This window comes from Cariama cristata, unplaced genomic scaffold (assembly GCF_000690535.1).
Source record: "Cariama cristata isolate BGI_N322 unplaced genomic scaffold, ASM69053v1 scaffold30129, whole genome shotgun sequence".
NCBI lineage: Eukaryota > Metazoa > Chordata > Aves > Cariamiformes > Cariamidae > Cariama > Cariama cristata.
In genome coordinates this window covers 39,624-59,925 of record NW_009635752.1, presented here as the reverse complement: position 1 = coordinate 59,925, position 20,302 = coordinate 39,624, and the positions used below count along the sequence as shown (strand labels likewise).

The 20,302-nt window shown below is 41.1% G+C and overlaps 1 protein-coding gene across 1 annotated transcript in view; it reads left to right on the top strand.

Moving 5' to 3' along the window:
* The first annotated feature begins 525 nt into the window (after positions 1-525).
* The window catches only part of GLG1 (golgi glycoprotein 1), a 54,055-nt gene continuing 34,278 nt past the window's right edge, over positions 526-20,302 (top strand). The window contains exons 1-4 of the mRNA XM_009707667.1: positions 526-597; positions 12,527-12,559; positions 15,291-15,377; positions 19,334-19,549. Coding sequence (XP_009705969.1) covers positions 526-597; positions 12,527-12,559; positions 15,291-15,377; positions 19,334-19,549 — 408 coding nt within the window. The remainder of the gene's footprint in view (positions 598-12,526; positions 12,560-15,290; positions 15,378-19,333; positions 19,550-20,302) is intronic.

Genomic DNA, 20,302 nt, shown 5'->3' with positions numbered 1-20,302 from the left:
TCCCTTCCTCCCCCGTTATTTTCTCTCAGTCGTTATTAGCAGAGAAGCTGTAGGTGTGCTCAGTCTTTTTAATTGCAGCTTGTCTTTATTCATAGCTTTTTAAGTAGGAGTTATGGAAACAGTAATTGGAAGGATTTGTGGGCAGGTGTCTGGCTCTCCTGTACACCACTAAGACATCTTTCTACTAACATTGCTTTCCAGAAAGCTCTTCGAGCTCACTTTTAAAATCCAGCATCAAACATGTCTTTTTTTTTTTAATTTTTCTTTTTGAAGTTGCTCATCTGTTAAAGACTAATCAGCTGTAATTTCGTGGTTTGGCTTAAGGGAAACTCTTCCTGATCTGGCTGCTTACCATGGTATCACTTTCAAGCCTCTGAATTACCATTAAGGTCAGAATTTTCAAGCAAAATGCTTGGCTTAACGACTCTATATAGCTATTGAGCTGAGCAGTTCAAGCTGAAAAACCCTAGTGCTTTTTTGAAAGGAGCTCTCAAAAATACAAAATGCATTAGAAGCCAAGGCTCTATGGCGGAGAAGACGAGTACCTATGGAGAAGTGTGCTACAGCTCAGTGCCGCAGGCTTCTCCCGGGGGCAAGGTTAATTTAAACCCGTATCTCACCTCGTGAGGAAGTGCAAAGCTTAAATCAGATGTATCTACGGTTTTCTTTGTTTTAATCCTTTAATCAGTGTGGTAAACTGAAGAAAGGTCCTTGGTTTGGTCCTGTAACAGGGCTTTTGTTTGCATGTCTGAAGGCAAGCAGAATTTTTATTTGGTAGTTTGTTATTAATCCCATGGAAACTTTGCCTTAGCAGTGACTCTAAAGACTTATTCGTGTTGATTTTTCTGTTGGACAAAGTATGAGTGATTTTATCCAGGGTTAAAATAAACATTAGAGTTTGCTTTTCTTCCAGCTATATAAAGAAAACATTATGATTCACCCAGGTGAAAAGTTCTGTGGCTGTGTACAATAGCACACTGGTCCTGTGCTTTTGAAGGAATTATGCTCAAGCAACGGAGGAAGAAAAAAAAGCCACATTTAAATTAGTTTGTGTTTTATATCTAGTCTCTTAAAATGACTGGTGGCTTGCATCTGCCTTTCGCCTGTATTCTGTACACAGATTCCTAAATAGCCCGAGCGCACCCGTGTGCTATGAATCAGGCCTGCCAGTGAGTTGATGACTCATTTCCTTATTGGTGCAGATGTGTATAGTAAATGTTTCTGGATAACTCTTTTCATATGAAATGCAGCTCCCCTGTGAGAAATGAACAGACAGCAATTGCTTTCATTCGGTGTGCATAAAAACTTGGTCCTGAAGAAAAGCTCAAATGGCTTTTCTTGCTGAAGACCGCATGGTTAGCACGTAGCAAAGGGTAAGTCTTGGAAACTGCTGTGTGATGCTGCTTTAGGGGTTTTTTGATATTTTTTTATTATTATTTTTTTTGAATCTTGCTTCCCTGTCAAGCTTAAAAACAAGCTGCCATTTATACCAGCACAATTCTTTAGGTAAATGCTCTAAGCATTTATTTAATCAAGTATGTTATGCTTTTCAATAAGACTTCTTTTGAATGGCGTGCTCTACCTTTTAGGAATGAAGCACTACTATATTTTTCACGTCAGTAAAGGCATTAACACTGTAGGTTTGTCGAAAATCTGTTTTATATACTTGTGCGTACAAAATGTAGGTGTGTGTTCTGAAGTATAGCAGAGATGAGGGAGTAAAGTAAAATAAAGTGTGTTAGCCATGCTGCATTGCATGAGTCTCCAAGAAGAAAAATGGCATTTCTGATTTTGATGCTGCAGCTGAGGTCTGCAACTGAGTGCTGCACCTAGCAGCTCCGGCGTGAGTCACTGTGCCCAGTTGCCTTTACTTGCCGAGACATTTATAACTTGGTTTAGTGTTGTGATGTCTAATCTGTCTGAATGCAGAATGCCTAACAACATCGTGAAGCAGCTGATTTCATCTTGTCTTTCTGGTCTTTTCCTTTTTCTTGTCGTGGCTCTTAAGAAAGGAGAACCAGACGCTAGGGAAATCAATTTACCACAACGATTTGTGTGGCTCCCAGGCAGATTGATTTAAATAAACAAGAAGCTTAGATTTGAATAATTTCAGTCTTGCTTGAACACTCTGGTAATTTTTCTAGCCTTTTCTAGTCTGGTGATATTATTTTGCAGCTAATTTTAGCTTTTATTGCTAAGCTTGGTATGTTTCCTGACTAAATTGATATGATCTGTAATTATTTAAATGCTTGCATCTTAATGTTTCTATCTTTTTTAAATAATGTTTAAAAATGGCAAGACATTATCTAGTGAATTACTTTTCCATGCATCGAACTGCTTTTGGATAGAAGTGGAAACTTAATTAAAATGCAGAAGATGAATATTGTTCAAGTATAACTGAAGTACTGAACTTAAATACTGGATGAGAACAGTTGTTTTACATGGAAAAATTGTTAATAGATCAGGATAGCTTTCCTGGTCATTATGACCTTTGAGACTTGAGAATAAATTTTTTTTTTTCCCCTTTCTTTCTAATGATTAGAAAAAATGATTCTTTTTTTCAGTTCCTATTCAGCACCTCAGCTTCAAGGTATTGAAGTGAATGCGGTTGTAATTGAGAACCATTTTGTCCACACGTGCAGAAAAGGCTCATTTGTCAGAAATCGGTGATGAGCTCCCAGAGGAGGAAAGGAAAGGTTTGCCGAGGCAGCGTGCTAGCAGGTTCCTGAGCTGTGTACTGATGGCTTCAAGAGCAGAAGCACCCACCGCATGTCCCCTGTCACACAGCACTCCTGTGAAGTGGTTTCACCAGCATCCTCGTGAATTTTGAATTTGGTGCGTCTTGCCCAGTCTTCTTGCTGATGGTACCATCCATCTGGTTGTTTCGGTTCTCCGGTGTGCGAGGAGAGAGGACTCCGACTTCTGGCTTCTTGCGCTCTCTCGAATTTCTTCGGGTCAGAGAGGATGGTGGTGGCTATCTCTTCATGCCTAAGGCTTTGCTTGGCTTATCCTGACTGTTGTTTTTTGACTGAGCCAGATTGCATTTAACCATAATTTGTGTTTCTGAGAAGAACTGCAAAACAGATAAGTAGAGCTGTTTAATTGTGAGTATAACAGGATGGATGCCCTACCCGGCCACCTTAAAGAAAGTTTTGAAACTTATTGTTGAGTGCCTTCTGATTGTTTTTTATAAAGGGTATAAAATTGATGGGAGATTGTCGTTAGCTGTTATTTGGGAAGCACGGCTCAATACCGCTTTCTGAAGCGCAGGGTAGTGTAGGGAGCAGGGGTTATTTTGAACGTGCATCTTGTGGACAGCCCTTCCCGTATGGGAGGGACTCGAAAGCAGGGCACCGTGCTGTTTCTAGGACTCCCTAAAAATAGCCTACAGACTTTGCCTGCCGAGTTCAGCGGGTGATGGTGAGAATGCAGCGAAACAGATCTCGGTGTGGGGGACACACACTCATAGAGGGCTGGAGAAGTCCTCTGGGCTGCCAAGGCAGTGTCCTAATTCTGTGTCGCAGAGCGATGCTGCTTGCAAGCTGCTGTTGTGGGCTCTGCTGTAGACGTTAATATGCGTTAACACTTTGTGCTTATTTGCACGTATTCCCACTGTGTACAAAGGCAGTGCTGTTCCTTAAGTGAATTTATAATAGCCTCTCTCTGTGACTTTTGCCCCTCTAGTGTAACAGGATGTGCTACTTTGAATAACCAGAAAGTTTTCAACAGGAGAGTTTCTTTGGGGGAATTGGAGAATGAATAATGTAGCAAGTCCAGCTTTTTTCTGACGTAGGCTGATCTCTTAAAGTATTTTAAAATCCGGACTTCTGGCACTTGTAAGTGATGTCAAGTCAGGAGCTTGTGTGCGGCATGACTCTTCTCAGCTCCTGCGTTACGTTTGACATAATGAACTTAGGTAGGAACGTGTCCTAACAGTGTTTTAATTGCTGTCACCCTAGCATCGGGGAGCCTGGGGGTGCCGTCGGGTTTTCCCAGCAGCTGTGCGGTACCTGCAGCTTTTTCAGTGAGCGTTGTCATGAGGAAAGAGAGGATGGACGCAGCCGAGGAGAGAGGATCGTGGCTGGGCATGGTTGTTAAGCATTTGTCGTAGGGGTGTGTTGGTTTTTGGGTTTTTTTTTCATGTTTTGACTAGTACTGTGGTAAAATCGACACATACAGGGGATGATAAAGTTGGTGATTGTGGTTAATGCTGAAGCATGAGAAGAACTGAAATGGTTTATTTTAACAGCAGGGAGTTGTCAGGCTCAGGGCTCTCATTCTTCACCTGCCTCTTGCTGCAGGGAAGGAGTGAGTGATGTGTTGGGGCCCTGTGGATCTTCTGAAGCAAATTCCAGTGTTTTATTTCAAATTCAGCTGGTAGAAGTGCCCTCCCCCCCCTTGGCATTGCACGGTAACAAAAGAGATGCTGAATATTGTGTGGGAATTCAGGAGGACATGAGCCATGTGGAAAGCTAAAAATAGTCCTTTTCTTGTAACAACGAGGGACTAGTGCTGGGTGTTGTGCAGGAACTTTTGCAGACCTTTATTATCCACATGTGTAACGTCCAGCACTTTTTGAAAGTACTAATGTTAAATATAATTGTGCCTCCGTTGCTCTGATCTGAAATACTGACAGCTGTGATAGAGGTAACTCCAGGTTTATTTTGTCTCTATCCTTAAAAAATTGGGGCAGGTGGGGAGGAAGAGTAGGACTCTCACCACTGTCCTGAAGGAAAGAGGGAAGACTTCTTATTGCAGTTGTTCTTCGTGTGGTTTGTGGTTAAGGCTGAAGTGGCTTCTTTGAGGTATTTGATTTTTATTGCCTCTAAATAGAATAGCTGGCAGGAGTTAAAAATAGCTGACTCTGCTTCCCACCTGTTTGGATGCTCATTTTGTTTTGGTTTGGAGGTGGAATGTGTGAATATAAATCATCAGGATAAAAGCAGTGCTGCTCATACCCCTGAACCATGGGCGGGAGATGCTTATTGTGCCTTGGTAAGGATAGGCACCCCAATTGATGTAACACATGTTGAAAAAGCAGGAGGAAAACGCTCCTGGGGAAGGATCTTTGGGAACACTGTATGGTGTGGAAAATTGAAGTCATGAACCCACACGTTGAATAACAAAGAGAAATATGAATATTGGCTGGCTAAGTGTTTAGACCATTGTTCTCGGTTCATGCTGAATGAAGCAAAAGCCCTTGGTGAGGGAGCCTGGTAATGATTAGAGATGCTATCCAGCACATGAGCAAGGGTTGTGTAATGAAGCTGCCTGCAAGTGGGGAATGTTGGAGCTTGATTGCTTTGCTTTGCTTTGCAGCATCACACTTCATTAAGTTGTGGGAGTGGGGAGATAAGTAAGCAGTGCTTGCTCTGAAACCTGCGCTTCTTGTGTGCGTTGGGACACAGAGCTTTTGGTAGAACTTTTTTCTTAGCTTCTGTACAAGGCTAATTTAGAAAGGATTTCTCTAACTCCAAGCCATGTGCAGCCAAAACATTATTCTCTGAAGAGCAAAGCATGGTTGGGACACCGTGCTCCTTTTGGGAGATGGGCTCTACCATGCCATGTACAACCACCTTTTATTTCGTGTAAAACTAATCTTGCTTGTGGACTCTTCATGGCTTTTTGGAAGTTTTCTGTAAAGTTAAGCTCAACCTGGGGTACTATAGAGTACCTACAGTCAAAAGATGTGAAGTCTCTGTATCGAGAATAAGTGATGAAATTTGACTTACTAAGAGATGATGAGCATATTTGATAAAAGCTTTTGCACTGGAATTGTTTGTTTCTTCATTCATTTCTCTTCTGCATTGCCCAGCAGATGCTGTCCAGTTCTGTCGAAACCCATGCTGTCAATTTTTGCCTCTCTACTGGAATGCTCTTCAGTTATTCTGGGATGTTTCTGGTTGGAGTTCAGGCAGAGAGTCGTCCAGGAAGGTAGTTTGAGAGTTAGGTTGTCTCAGTGTAGCTTAAACAGATGTATAGGCTGGCTGATGCTGCAGGTGGAGATGCCCTGTGCTTTCCCAGTAATCTGACTGGTGCTGGTGTGACTCCTTTGTAAGCCCCTTTGTACTAGCCTGGCAATGACGAACAGCTTTTTCTCTTGATTTGCTGAATTTTGGACTTTGCCATGAGCTGGAGCAAACGGCAGGGGCGAGGAAGACAGCAGGCTGCCTGCCACTGCGATCGGTGGGATCAGGTCAGTTAAGCAGTTTGCTGTGGTTTCACCTGGCTCTTTCTAACAGCTCTCCTCCTCTTGCCCCCTCTTGTGACATTACCAGCATCCTTGCGTGCCTTTTGGTCTCCTAGGTTTTTTGCCAGCGTTGTGAAAGAGCTTTCCAGGAGCAAATCCTGGCTGGATCTGCAGCTCAGTGTCGGTGCTATGCTTAGTAGCAGAGCTCTGTTGTGGAGGAGTGTAATGGGAAACATTCTATCTGGTAGCAGTACTGCCAAACTTCTGTGGCAAACACATAATTTCAGGGTCTGTCTTGCTCCATAATGCATCAGGACTGGCTGGAAAGCCTCCAAGGGGAGGAAAAGAGGGAACTAAGGGAAGAACAGACAGAAACATCTGGGACAAGTTTGCTTTGATCGTGCCGACTGTTAGAACATGCTCCAATGTGTGGATCAGCGTTGAAACGAGAAAGGTACCTGCTAAGAGGGTTTAAGGGCTTGAGAGTCCGCTGTGCAGGGAAGACAGAAGCAGCAGGGACAGGAATAGCTTGTGCGAGGGCTGTTTCGCACAGAGCATGGCACTTCCAGCACGGAGCAGCTGTGCAGCCCCGAGCCTCCAAGGATCTGCCTTGCAGCTTTGCACAGGAACAGTCAGCTTTGAGAAAGTGAACTACTGGTAAGAAATAACCAGCAGAGATGTTTGGTTTGTTAGGTGAATGGAATCGGTGTGTTTCCTTTAATTGTCCCATGATCTGTGGTCACTTTTGAGCCATCAGAATTAAAACTTGAGTGTTTTCTGTGATCTTACTGCCTATGGTATTTGCTCAAGGAGGAATCTCGGCTGTGGAGGAAAGGCGTGCGGCCTGCCGAAGACTTCGCTTAGTGTCAAACAAATGTGAAAGAAGCAAAACATGACAATTATTAAAATTCTATTGACTTCTTGTCAAATCTACATGGGAAAGGGTAAGAGTTGCTGAACTTCCTTGGTGTTTGAAGCAGATACTGAACACTGGATTCTCAAAGTACAAGTGGACAAGGCCCGCTTCATCCTTGACTCCTTTTTCACTGGCTGTTGGGCCAGAAGGATGCACAAAATGTTGTACTGGGATTTTTTGATCTTGCTTTGTGATATCTTTTCTGAATGAGCATATTTGTCTTAAAAGTGTCATACCCATGGACAATATAAAATGTCAGCATAGATGAAAAAGTTTGTGGAATCTAGAATTGAGTTAAAACAGTGAAAAACAGTTGCAGAACTTGGTGTGTGGTGTGATTTGCTACTTGTGCTTTCTGTGTGTGAGGTGGCTAAAGAAACTGCTGCTGGTTCTGATAATTTGACTTTCCTACTTAAAGTTCTGTGTATGTTTTGGAGGCGGTTGTTAGGTGTTTGTGTATAACTTGTTTTAAGTGTGCATAAACTAGGAGTGCCTAACCAATGTGGAAATAGTTATTTGATGAAGTGATTTGCAGTGTTGGCGCTCTGTTTGTAAGTGGGGAAAAGATTATTTATGTGAAATAAGCAAAGTATATGGAAACTAGGAGCTTGATAACTTTGCTGCATGATAGATGCACAGTCCCATGCTTCAAACTGGCTTTTTTCAAAGCGTGGATAAGTGTAGAGTTTTTTTGCTGACATGACAACACTGGGTTTGTTTTTAGTACAAGCAGTTCACCGTCATTAGAGAATATTTCAAGCTCAGCTCAACAAGTTTAACTTTCATTGCGCTCTAAATGTGTAATTAAATTACAGCATCTTATCTGTTTTGAACTTAAGTTATCACTCACTGGTTTTAACTTTTTTTTAACGCACATGACTCTTGCAGGATTGCAGAATGTGTGAAAATGGTTTACTGTAGCCATATGCTTGTTGGCAAAGAACTGTGGGATGTTTCAGTAGTTTTGAAACATGGGTGGCTGTGTGATGTGTGGTTTTTCTTCTTTTACAAAAGCCGTGTTGATTCTTGCCTAGACTACTTTGCTCTTGTTTCCACAGATTCTTCTGCAGAATCATTTCTAGTGTTTGCTTCGGGAGGGGATCAGGTTTGCAGGAGTGTGACTCCCTTAGATCTCTCCTTGATGGCTACCTTGCATCCAGCCTGTGCTGTTTTCTGGTGTCCTAAGTCTAGCTAGCTTGATACCTGCGAATTGAATCGGTTTATTGTGAGTTTGCTGTCCTGGCTGGATGTCTTTGCTGCAAAGGGATTGCTATTACCTGTGGGAAGGACATAACTAAGAAGTCAATTTTCCCTTTATCAGCTTGATAGCCTCCTCATTATAAGCTCCTGGGTCAGCAGGTCTGCTCTAGTGTTTCTCTACAGATATTACTGATAAACGTGTTTGTTTAGGACAGAGTGGAAAACTTCCAATGCTGTGACTGGGAACCATGCGCTGCCTGTACTGCGTATCCATATGCTCTGTAGTGTATCGTATGTGTGACGGTGCAATAAATTGGGGAACACCTGCAGTCTGGCTGGACTTCTGCCTGCCTTCCTTTTCATGGGAAGGTAGCTGCTGTAATTAACATCCTCTCCTAACTGACTTGTTTAATCTTTTTGCAACCTGTTCCTGAATTTAGGGAGAGAACATCTACTGGCTTCCTCCATTCCACAACCAAATTGCCTTTTTATTTTGCTGATTTTCTCCATGCTGGTTCTCGGTGGTGTTTGCTTGAGCGAGTCCCAAGTTGGTTGTCTCCAATGCCTGAAGATAATCCATAGCGAGTGTTTGAAATATGCCTGGTCCTTACTCTTCAGGAAGTGCGCTGCTCCTCTTGCATTAAAAGAATAGTGGAAAAATCTGCTGTCATCCCCTGTTCTGCTCTAAGGAGGGATTAAATTCTGGGAATCAAGGCACTTGGGTGGTTGACTTCATTCAGACTCTCTCTGTTTTGCAAGGGAGCAAAGGAAAGCAAGGTCAAGCAGCTGCTGGTGATTAAAATAATCCCTGCAGAGAGTTCTCCTAAGACCTTGAGTTTCATCCACAGTAGTTCATTAGGATTCTTACCTTGCTTTTCAAAATCCAGTGGTGTGAATTATTTTTTTAGGATGTGATGAAATAAGCCCAAATCAAGTCTGTTTTGTATACACAGCTGAAAGGGGCTCTGACTCAAGCTATGGAGGGGACAGTGATTGCCCCCCAGGCAGTGTGCTCTTCACTAGGTGCGTGATGGATGACTCTGGTTCATGATAGAGCTATGACTAGGTAAGTATTGCTGGGAACCAGCATGATGATGGTCCGTTTCTGAAGCTAAAACACCCAATGCCTTGAGCCTGGGTAGCGGTGGTGGGTTGCGCATTTGCTGTGTACTTTTGACCTAGTTTTATAAGGCTGCTGAAGCAGGGAGGTTTAGAAAGGATTGGCTGTTGTGGCTTGTTTTGGTGAGTTGAGATCCGGCGGATGAGAAAAGGCACTTTTAAACACAACGGTGTTGGTGACCTCATAGTCTGGTGATGATATGACTTCATACAAACCTTTGTGTTTCTCTGTAGAGTTCACAATACTAATGCGGTACGATTTGTATGTGATTGAATGTAAGGAAATGCTTTTTCTGTTCAGGTTTTCTTGTAGCTGGCACTTGTTCTAAACTCTGCTTTTCCTGGGAGGTAGGAAGTGGTGTTCATACTCTGGAACGTGAGTGTTAGTGCGTGAAAGAGTTTGGAGAGTGTTTTAGAGAACTGCAAAAGGAGGCAATATATTCCCACTGAAGCTGCTAAACAGCAAAAACTGCTGTGAGCCCAGAGGTGCACGTACTTTCTGTAAAGTCTGTTTTTAATCCTTCAATTAGGAGATGTAAGTGGAGTCAGCTTCCTCTCCTAAAATGCCTTGACTAGCACGTGGTGCCCATCTGGGCTGCTCTCCTCGTTCCCCCTGCCCCAGGGGTCTCAGCATCCGTGTTCCTCCAGCTCGCCACGTGGGAATGACACAATGCAGCTTTTCTTGCCCCTCGACTTCTCTTAGTGGTAATTTGAAACTTACTATTTTTTTTTTCATAACTCTTACTACACAAGGATATTGTTCTGAAACTGCTCTTGTTTGGAAGGTTTCTTGGGTGGATGTAAGCAGATAGAGGGCCACAGGCTGTCTTCTTAGAAAGGCAGAACTGGTGTGGGTTGCGCCTGGGAGATTTTTCTTTCCCTTCCTCAAACTCAGCCTTTCAGTTTATCAGACACAAGATAAAAAAGATCATTTTTCTCCTTTTGCTTCAGTTAAATTGAGAGGAGGAGGTCAGCATTGCCACTGAACCCACCTCTCCTACGCTTGCAGTGGTAAGAGGGAAGAAGGATCACAGCTTTTAGCTAGCAGGTGGTCATCTTGTTCCACATTTAAAGGATTGTTCGCTAGATCTTATGCTTTTGCATATTTAATTACTGAACTGTGAATGTATGCAGTACTAAAGCTTAGTTAAGATCCCATTTAACTTCCATTACTCAGAAGAGTAAGGCTTGATTTCTCAGAGTTGAGGTTTGCTGCAGAGTGCAGGGAAGGCTGGTATTTCAATGTGCGGTATTTTAATGTGTATTTCAATAAAAGCTTGTTTAAGCTTCCCAATTTGGTGAGAACCAGTCTGTTGTCTTCCTGGGCTCATCTTTCCAGAAAAACTGAGCTTTAATCTTTGGTGGATCTGAAGCAAAGGTTACTAGGACGGAGGATGCAAAAATCACTGAAGCAACTAAGAAGGGTTTTGAGGGAGTGCTCTGTGGCCCTTACAAATTCTTCTGGTTGCAGATGTGTTAGTAAGTCCTGTCCTCTAGAGGAGAATTGCAGTGCTGGCCTATATATTTTTATAAAGAAACTATCCTTGACTAAAAGACTGAGACAGCAACTTCAGTGGAGGGCATTCTGACTCTCAGCTTTTGAAAGTGGCTTAGTCTAAAACCTCTGTCTGTTGCTGAATGATTAGTATGGGTGCAGCAAATTAAGGAAAAACCACCGTGTGAGTCACGATAGTGTTGGTCTTAGAGGCTGCTTTAAAATAAGGTAATTTGGATGTCATCTTAGTTTTCAGTTGTGAGAATCAGTTCTGTGGTCTGAGGATAACGAGCAGGCATCTGCTAGCCTTTTAAAAAGAGTTGATATCCTAATTTTCAAATTTATGATTACTTTGGAAGATATGATATTAGGTGATGTCAGTCTGACCAAACTGCAATTAATTACTGTGATCCTTCAGGTACTGTTTTGTGTTTTATGTTCTAAGTGGAGAGGTAATTTCTGCCACTTCCTGCTATACAAAATGAAAGTGCTTTAGTTAATAATGGCTGTAATTAAGAACTTGGAAACGTTTCCCATGCTCTCTTTATCCCATAAACTCACGTTCGTGCTTTCTGTATGGGCAGTGGGCAAGTGTTGGTGTAATATGTCGTGCAGTGGCAAAAACACTGAAAAACTCTTTGGAATGTAGGCTGCTTGCTTCCAAAAGTGATGAAATGTTAGTTCTCTTATGTCAAATATCTGAGGCCTAACGTGTTAGTGTCAACGACATGTTTAAGCTTTGAGTGGTTTTGAGCATCTGTGGCTCTTAAAGCATGTCTGGCATCTTAAGTATCAGTGGAAGCAGAGACTTTGAGTCAGGGGTGATTTTTCTGTGGGTATGATGGCCAGGTGATTTTATTCTGCGTTTGTGCTGTTTTGCTATGGAGGTGAGATACGGATTTGTATGATTAACTTCTTTTCCAAGGAGTTCTCCAGTGTGAGAGCTATTCAGGCTGGAAGGAAGACAGGATGGTTTGCAGCCGGAGTTCTTTCCAAAGCAGGTCCCTGCGAGAATATAGTGAATATTTTGAAATGATGTATGAATATTGGATGTTACTGCTTTCTTGTGGTTGAAGGCGTAAATCTCAGGGCAGCTTTGAACCGGCCCCCTCATGTACAGCTGAAAGAAGACGTCGCTTCTCAAATGGGGAATACGAACACTTCAGTCTCGGGGAGGGAATGGGGTCCTCCCTTTCTCCCTCAGTTGTATGCATGATACTTATTTTTCTTTAAAACTCTCCTATCGCATTTTTGTTTTCCCATAGATGCTTTTTTGCCTTCTTAGTTGGGGCGATTGGGCCAAACGCAAGCACATTCATTATGTTTTTGCAGTGTCTGCATGAATGCTGTTACTCTTGTCCCATTTATGTTCTGTAGAGTTAAGACCACATTGTGTCTAAAGTACCTGCTATTCCGACTTTTTTGATACTCAGATATCATCACTCTTTTTCTGCAGCTTTTAAAATTTCCTATTGCTTATGTCAAATTGTTTCTTACAATGAAAACGAGTTGACAGTACCTTAGTTTCTAGAAGTTTACACTCTTCTGTGTGTTAAATACATCACATCAGTAGTAAACTGACGCTCCTTTTTTTTTCTCCTTTCAGCCAGATAATGAAATCTCTTCAGACTGCAATCACGTAAGTATTGCTTTGTTTTATTCAGTCTCTAGCTATGGCATTTGCACCTTAGATCCCTTATTAACCTTAGGTATTTTGCAGAGTTTGGTAGTTCGCAAAAGGCATTGATGAGTTCGCGTTTGGGTTTCTGTACTGGCTTATGGAGGAAGAACAGAAGGTGACTTCTTTAACCCAGTATAGCTGCTGTGGTCTCCAGTAAGACTTCAGAGTGGAATTTATTTAAGAGCTTTATAAACTGTACTTCTGTATCAGAGGAGGATAGCAGATGTCTTTCCTATTTTATAGTTGGGGGGTGGTTCCCGTGAATTACTGGGAGCAATATGATGTGCTCCTTTTGGGAAAGATGTGAGTAGTACTGAATTTAAACTCTTAATTTCAGCTGTTGAAGCCTTCTGTATTGCTTTCACAGCTGCTAAATTCTTATACTCGCTTGGAAAATACTGTGGGGGTGTGGTATTTAGAGGCAGTTTGAACTACTTGGCTGGTTTTAGAACAGATTTCCTCTCAGCACTGTTTAACAGTGAGCAAACTGTTAGCCAGTTTTCAGGCTGTCAAGCTGACTCTTCAAATCCTGAGACTCAAAAAAAAAATAATAATCATCAGAGCTAAGGTTGATATTAGGTTTCCTTTGGCTTCTCTCATTTACATTCTGTTAGAATACACCATGTCAAGATCCTTAATTGTTTGGTTAGCCTTGAACGCAGACAAGTGCATGCCTCAATGATGGTCTTGGTTTCGGGTGCATGAGAAGCTCTATTTTGGTGTCTTATTGGAAGATATATTCCAGAAATGAAACCTGGCCGTGCTGTACAACTAGTAATTTCCAACTGTGTTTGTAAATTAACCTCTAGCACTGCACTGCCTGACTTCATTGGCCGCCGTAATTCTCTGTTGTGCAGGGTTGGATCAGATGAAGCACACATCATGTTTCTGTTTAAGTCTCTCTTTTTTGAAAAAGGGAAAACTCCAGTAATTGAAATGTATCTACCCAACGTTTAAATGTGCCGACAGAAATTACCCGAATGAAGAAGAAATTGAGAATTCTAGAAATCAAAGTTGGACCTTCTTCTGCCGGATTAAATGACAACATCTCTACCACAAGGCAGATGTCGGGCTGCTGTGGATTATAGAAGCCGTTCACATGTGGGCAAAGTCTCATTTTCCCAGGCAGAAATTGAAGGGGAGTGATCAAAAACTAGACCACAGAGAGAGATGTCTCATGTCCAGATGTTTTCTTTGCCTCTCCTTGCAGTGTTTGGTAGTACAACTGCTCATCATCTCCTGGGAAAATACTGCCCAGCACTAAAATCAGGATTTCTAAAACTGCAAGTTTAACCTTTCCTTCTGTCTGTGGGAAGGTTCCTTTGGAGAACGTCTCACTTGGAGACTGTCCAAAGTTTGAGATTACAAATGCAGAGATGTATTCTTATGGTGTTGGACCTCATTCTTGTTCTCGTCCTGGCTGGGAGAGGTCTATAGTACTCTTTCCGAGGACAGGTTCCCTGTTTATTTACTTTTATCTATTAAGCCTATATATTTACAGCTTGCTCCCTCTGAAATACCCTCATTTCCCATCGTCTCCTTTTTTAACTTTTCACAACTCCAAAACCATGAGATGAGGTGTGGAAGATAGTGCAGTTGTGCTAATTCCATTTTTAGTTCTCTATGTGTGCTTCCACCCTCTTGGAGGTGACGTAAAACCGCTTGCCTTATGTACGAACATGTTTTTGTGTTTTCCTAGATTGTTTTGTGTACAACTGAAACTTCAGAGTAAAAGTTTGACCAAACTGTTTATCTTTTTGTCACAAAGGCAGAGTATTTAAAACAAATTTTTAGAACCATTTAATCTTTAAGTTAATGAAAAATGTTTAAATGCAACTTAAGTTCCTAGAAAAAAAACAGATGAGGTAATAGAACTTCTCTCAGGCAACATCTCAGCTATTAATTTGCTGAGGTTTTGCTGTCTTCCCCTGTATTTTTACTTTATGGTGCCTCAGGAGGACATCTGGGATGTGTATATATCCACAGAGTGTGACTTACCCAAGATTGATTCTTGTATAATGACCCAACACATCGAGGCTCCTACGTGAGCTAATCTCTGGCTCCTAGAAGAACAGTCATCTTTACCGAGGCTTTTTAGTCTAACCTCTAATATATCATTGTGCTTAGCGAGAGAGAACCTCTTAAAGGTTTGAAATATATCTGCGTTCAAAAAGTTGTCTGGTCGCAGCCCCTCACAGAAGGAACCATCTGCATTGTCTCCTACCTTTTTTTTGCTAGGTTTTTAGTAGGCTTTCAGTATGAAATCTGCTCATATTGAGGACTTCATCTTTGTTAGATCATTTGCATCAGGGTGACAAGCCCTGGCGCAGAAAGGTGTGGTGTGCTAAAAACGTTGCTAAATGTGCAGCAGGTAGCAAGTTACAGCTTTCATTGTTTTATCCTTTCAATTATAAAATTGTCTTCATTAGATGTATTTCCTTTTAATGAGTTGGCTCGTGACCTTATGGAGAGACTTCTAACTGCCTGAATTTGTTCAGTATGAGAAAATTATTGCAGAAATGAAGGGACAAAGTTGTTGTCAAGGAGACTTTACATTGCTTGTTGCACTGTAGAAGGATGATGATAGAGATTGGGAATAAATGATGTTTCATTCTTTTCTGAGGCAAAATATTTGTCGTTCTCCGTGAGAAGCTCTTAAACCCCCTTTCTACAAATGCTCTTTCCATAGCTCTTGTGGAACTACAAGCTGAACCTGACTACAGATCCGAAGTTTGAATCTGTGGCCAGAGAAGTCTGCAAGTCCACTATTGCAGAGGTAAGCAGAAGCAAGGCATGGCTGCTCTTGTGGCACTAAGGCTTTTTTCATTTCTTTGTGATAGTGAATTAGTGTGCAAATATTGTTTGGGGTTTGAGGAAGCTCTAGTCTTGCATGCCAGATTAGCAGGCATAATTAATTTGATCTCCTTGCCGAAAAAGCCCGTTGCCGTAGTGGTGCCGGGCAAAGGGGCAGGGGAAAGAAATGATAAACTAACAACCCATCAGCTCTTACCTGACTCTTTGTCAGAAATCTGTTGTGGATTGGATTTGTCCCCTCTTTATCAAGTGTTTGACAATTGTAACGGTGTTGGTGTAGCAGGGGTTCCACTGAATTTAGCATAAGACTGGTTTTGGATTCTTGCTAGCAGAAAGGATAAGCACATAGACGTCAAATGATGAATCAACTTTTTTTTTTTTCGACGAAGCTCAAAGTTTAATTACTGCAAGGACTCTCTGTTCAGAACTTCTTCCTTTTAGATTGTGCTAGGAGTTATTCCTCTGTATCTCAAGCTTCAACACACCTCAGCCCAGCTTCAAAGATTACTTGATTAATCATTTCTTTCCTCCTGCTAGTGCTGGGGCTCTTGAGGCTGTGCGCTCAACCATCCAGGAGCTGTCTGAGCTGAGGTCTTTTCCCTCTGGTTGGGGTAGTTTTCAGCTAGACTTCAGGGAAGCAGTGGAACCAAGGCTGTCCACAGCCGTGTGAGCTTTGGCCGACTTAATTCAGTCATTAAAGAGTGTTCTGAAAAACATCATTTGCTTGTCCACCAGAATAACTTCACATACCCATAAACTTGCCTTTTTTTTTTTTCCAAAAAAAATTCAGTTTGTTCTAGATGATAGCTCCTTTGTGGTGTTTTAAGTAGGTTTTCCTGAAAGAGAATCAGTTGCATGAATAGCAGATTGTCTCTCCAACCCCAGTTTGTGTTGGCAGTTTATTTTCCATAGGTCTAGCTTTCAGAGGTGCAGACTTGCTTAGATATGAGGAGTGTGTCAGTGCTCAGAGCAGGTTTAAGAGGAGTGGTTACCCAAGTCCTCATGTTTTGATGGAGTCACCTGTGTGGTTCCCCATTCTTTACAAAGTTTTCATTTCAGAGGAATACACAAAGATCTGAGAAATTGAGGGTGTCAACAGCAACCTGACTCGAAAAGTTTGGGAATTAGTTGTGTAGTTGAGGGGTAATCGATTGCATTTTCTTCATATCCTGCTAGGGTTCTGCTTCCCCTTGTCAGCATCAGCTTGCAGTAAGACTAGCATTAGTGGGAAACCATCATTTAATATAAGAAGAGATCAAGAAAATAGTTAATAGAAGAAGGCTAGAAGATTAAACAGTGGAAGGAAAACAGCTTGCATCAAAGGGTGGTGTTGTGCTTGGAATTTGGTAGCTCCCAAAACAAACACTGCCAAGTCTGTTGAATTCCACTTTTTTGCAGTCATAGGAAAGGTTATATTTTTCTGGTTTATGTCATATGGCTGCTGCAGAATTTTTACAACCAAGACATTCTTGAAAATGCTCTTTTAACAGTCTGTTTAATTATTACTTTTGTACAGTGACAGTCTGGCATTGCTGTAAACAATGCCTTCTAAATCTGGGATATGATGTCTAAAAGAGTAGGAAGAGGATATAGAATTTTAGCTGTTCCTCTTATAATTGTGGTGAATGATGACGTGAAATGCTGATACTTTGCCATTTGGTGAGTGGTTTTTAGTTAAAAAAAAAGTTGGATAAAGAACAATAGTGTCATGTGTTTGATCTTTTGATATTTAATACTGAGGCAGGTGCATAAACCATTCCACTAATTTTTTAAAGGTATTACAACAACAGTCTTTAAGATATATAGTGGGCATATACTGCTAACATATAGTGTTAGCATATTAATATTTTTCTTTAATTCCCGCTAGCAGATAGGTGTTTTCTCGCTGGGTGACTGAGCTCTGATTTGAAGTATTGCGTTTTATTAAGAACGAAATACAACTAGAAGAGTAATTTCTAGTAAAAGTCATATGGGAATTGGTGACTGCCCCAACTGAGTGTGTTCTGAAACGTGCCCTTTAATTTTATCAGCTAAATACAGATTTCAATTTCAACTTTTTTTCTCAACTGTTGTGATTTTTTGTAAGTTTTGACAATAGTTTTAAGCTAGAATTATACTTGGCTACCAGATAATGGTGGTTGCTTCAGAAGTGGCCAGGCAATAATGTGATCGCTTGGTATTTTAGGCAGTTCACTGGCTAAGCCATGGAGCTCTGGGGCTGTTTCCAAAGCTGGGCTCTTCCAAAAACAGCATGTTGCCGTTGTGTGCTGGTTTGGCTGGTGGTACTTGAGCTGAAATGAGGCCAAACCGAAGATGCAGCTTTCTCCAAGAGAGCTTGCTCAACTCCCTCCCTTTCAGCCTGCAATGAATCATATGTGTTTTCACTTCAAAATGTATTTTATGCCTTATCTAGAACAATTATGTTGACCTTAGTAACTATGTTTTCCTAATAGCTATATAGATTAAATACAAAATGTTCTACCAGCCTACATCTGCCTTCAAATAATGGTGTTTAAAATGTTGCATGTTTTATTTGTTATATAGAAAGTAATGACCTCATAAGCTGAGGCAGAGAGATCTGTTTTATTCGTCTAGTCTGACCTATATGAGTCTGTCACAGGATGCCCTGAGTTAATTCTTGTTTGAATTAGAATATATCTTTCTAGAGATGGATCTCTATTTTTTTAAAATTTCCAGTATAAAGATTCCGACTTGGTGTTTGAGAACTGATGAAATGGTTCCCTGCCTGTTCCCTTAGCGCCGCCCTTGCTTGGTATCTGAACCTGCCTGGATTATTGATTGCCATGGATCTCCCTTTAGATTGATGAGCCCTTCAGTATTTGTACAGAAACAAATCTTTCATGTAATCAAGTCAACCCATGTATCTATTGCTTAAAAAACTGTTGCCACTGAACTTTAGTGTCTGACTGTCAAGCATGCTTTCTGCATCATTATGACTGCAGTTTTCAGCATACTCCTGAACAGGGGACACCAAAACTGGGCAAGTATTTCAACACAAACTTCCCAGGGTTAAAAAGAGCCTGTGTAACCTGGTACTCCTGGGAGCAAGACATTGCACTGCTATTGCAAGATTCATCGGGAAGCATCCTTAACTGATAAGTAACCATGTTTTCCACTTCCTTTGGAAAGACGCTGTCAAAATTGCCTGCATCTTTTACTTCCAAAGGTGACATTTTTGGCCTTATTGTCCGCTTCCTTGAGCAATGCGGGTTGTGATTTATATTGGGGACCTGTCTATTCATGTACACTGCTTTTCCAGTCCCTGCACAGATTCAGCTTTTGTTAGCCATGATTTATTTTTTTTAAATCACCGAGTAAAATGTTTTAGTACCAACAATCAGTTTCTATAAGAGCTTGATAAAAATGAATTTGATGAGGATTTTTCTTTATAGTAATTCTTAGCTTCCAGCAAGTTATAAACAGTTCAGTAAATACTGTGTTGGCTTTTGAATCGATCTCACTTCTAGCTGAAATGTTGTATTGTATGAGGTCAGGTGGCTAATGGGGGGTCCAAGTATGATTTAGTGATGTAATATACTCAGTTTTCTAACTAAAGGTTTGTCAAACTAGCATTTTTTTCTACAAATCCACTTGATTGTAGGGGTTGAATGTGATTATTATGAAAGATGCTTATTGAGAAATAGAGTTTGTAATCCTCAAGGTTGCTGTGTTTGCTTTCTTCAGATACTGGCAGACATGAGGTATTTCTCATTTCTGAAATATTTTCAAGTATTCCCACTTACTAAAAATCAAATTAAAGCCTAGAGGGTTTCTTTGCCAGCAGATTTTGAAGCTACAGATGCAAGTTTCTTTGAGGATTTTTTTTTTTAAAAAGGTTAAATTCAGTAGCTGCAACCACTGTATTTTTATTTTTTATTCTTTTTTTTTTTTCAACAGATCAAGGAGTGTGCAGATGAACCAGTAGGTAAAGGCTTCTTGGTGTCATGTTTGGTGGATCATAGAGGCAACATCACTGAATACCAGTGCCATCAGTACATCACTAAAATGACAGCCATTATCTTCAGTGATTATCGGTTGATCTGTGGCTTCATGGATGACTGCAAGGCTGACATCAATCTCCTGAAATGTGGCAGCATTCGACCTGGAGAAAAGGTATCCTGAGAACATGTAGATTGTCAATAGACTTGTAAAAGTCATTCACTTAAGGAAACCTAGGTGGAGACTCCACAATAGTATTACTGTCTTACTTGCAACTGAGAAAATACATGACACATCTCATCTGTCTGAAAAGGGTGATGTCCTGATTCTGTATAGTTCTTTTTTAATAAACATGTATTTGTTTCACTACGGGGGACCGCTATTCAGAGACGACTTTCCTTCCAGCGTCACAGGTGATCTGGTAGGTAGTTGTCTGTTTGACACAGGAAGGTTATCAAGGCGATGTGGCCTATAACCCTTTCTGCTTTCTCAGGCTATAGTTGATAGACTGGATCAAGAGCTTTTACCTGTTCACTTCCCTTTTCCCCTGCCCACCCAAAAAAGTTTGAAGGGCACATAGTACCTAGTGTCACATTTTAACAGTACAGACTTAGTACTACTGTACTGGTTTTACTAAGTCAACGTTCTTTTGCTATATGAGACTTAAGCAGAGGTTAATGCAAAGAACAGTTTGTGGTGATTAGATGTGAGGTTATTTTCAAGGCATTGTCTTTCCCTGTCTACTTCAGCATAGCTAACGCAAGCAGCAATTATGTAGTGCTGCAGGAACGAGTGGCTTCTTTTATAGTAAGTTTTTATGTTTAGGGATAAAGTTAAAATTAGCCTTTCAACTTTTCACAGTGCTTTTTAAATTACAGCTCTTATGCTTTCAAGATTAAGTCTCTTAAATTAGCTATTAATGAGGAG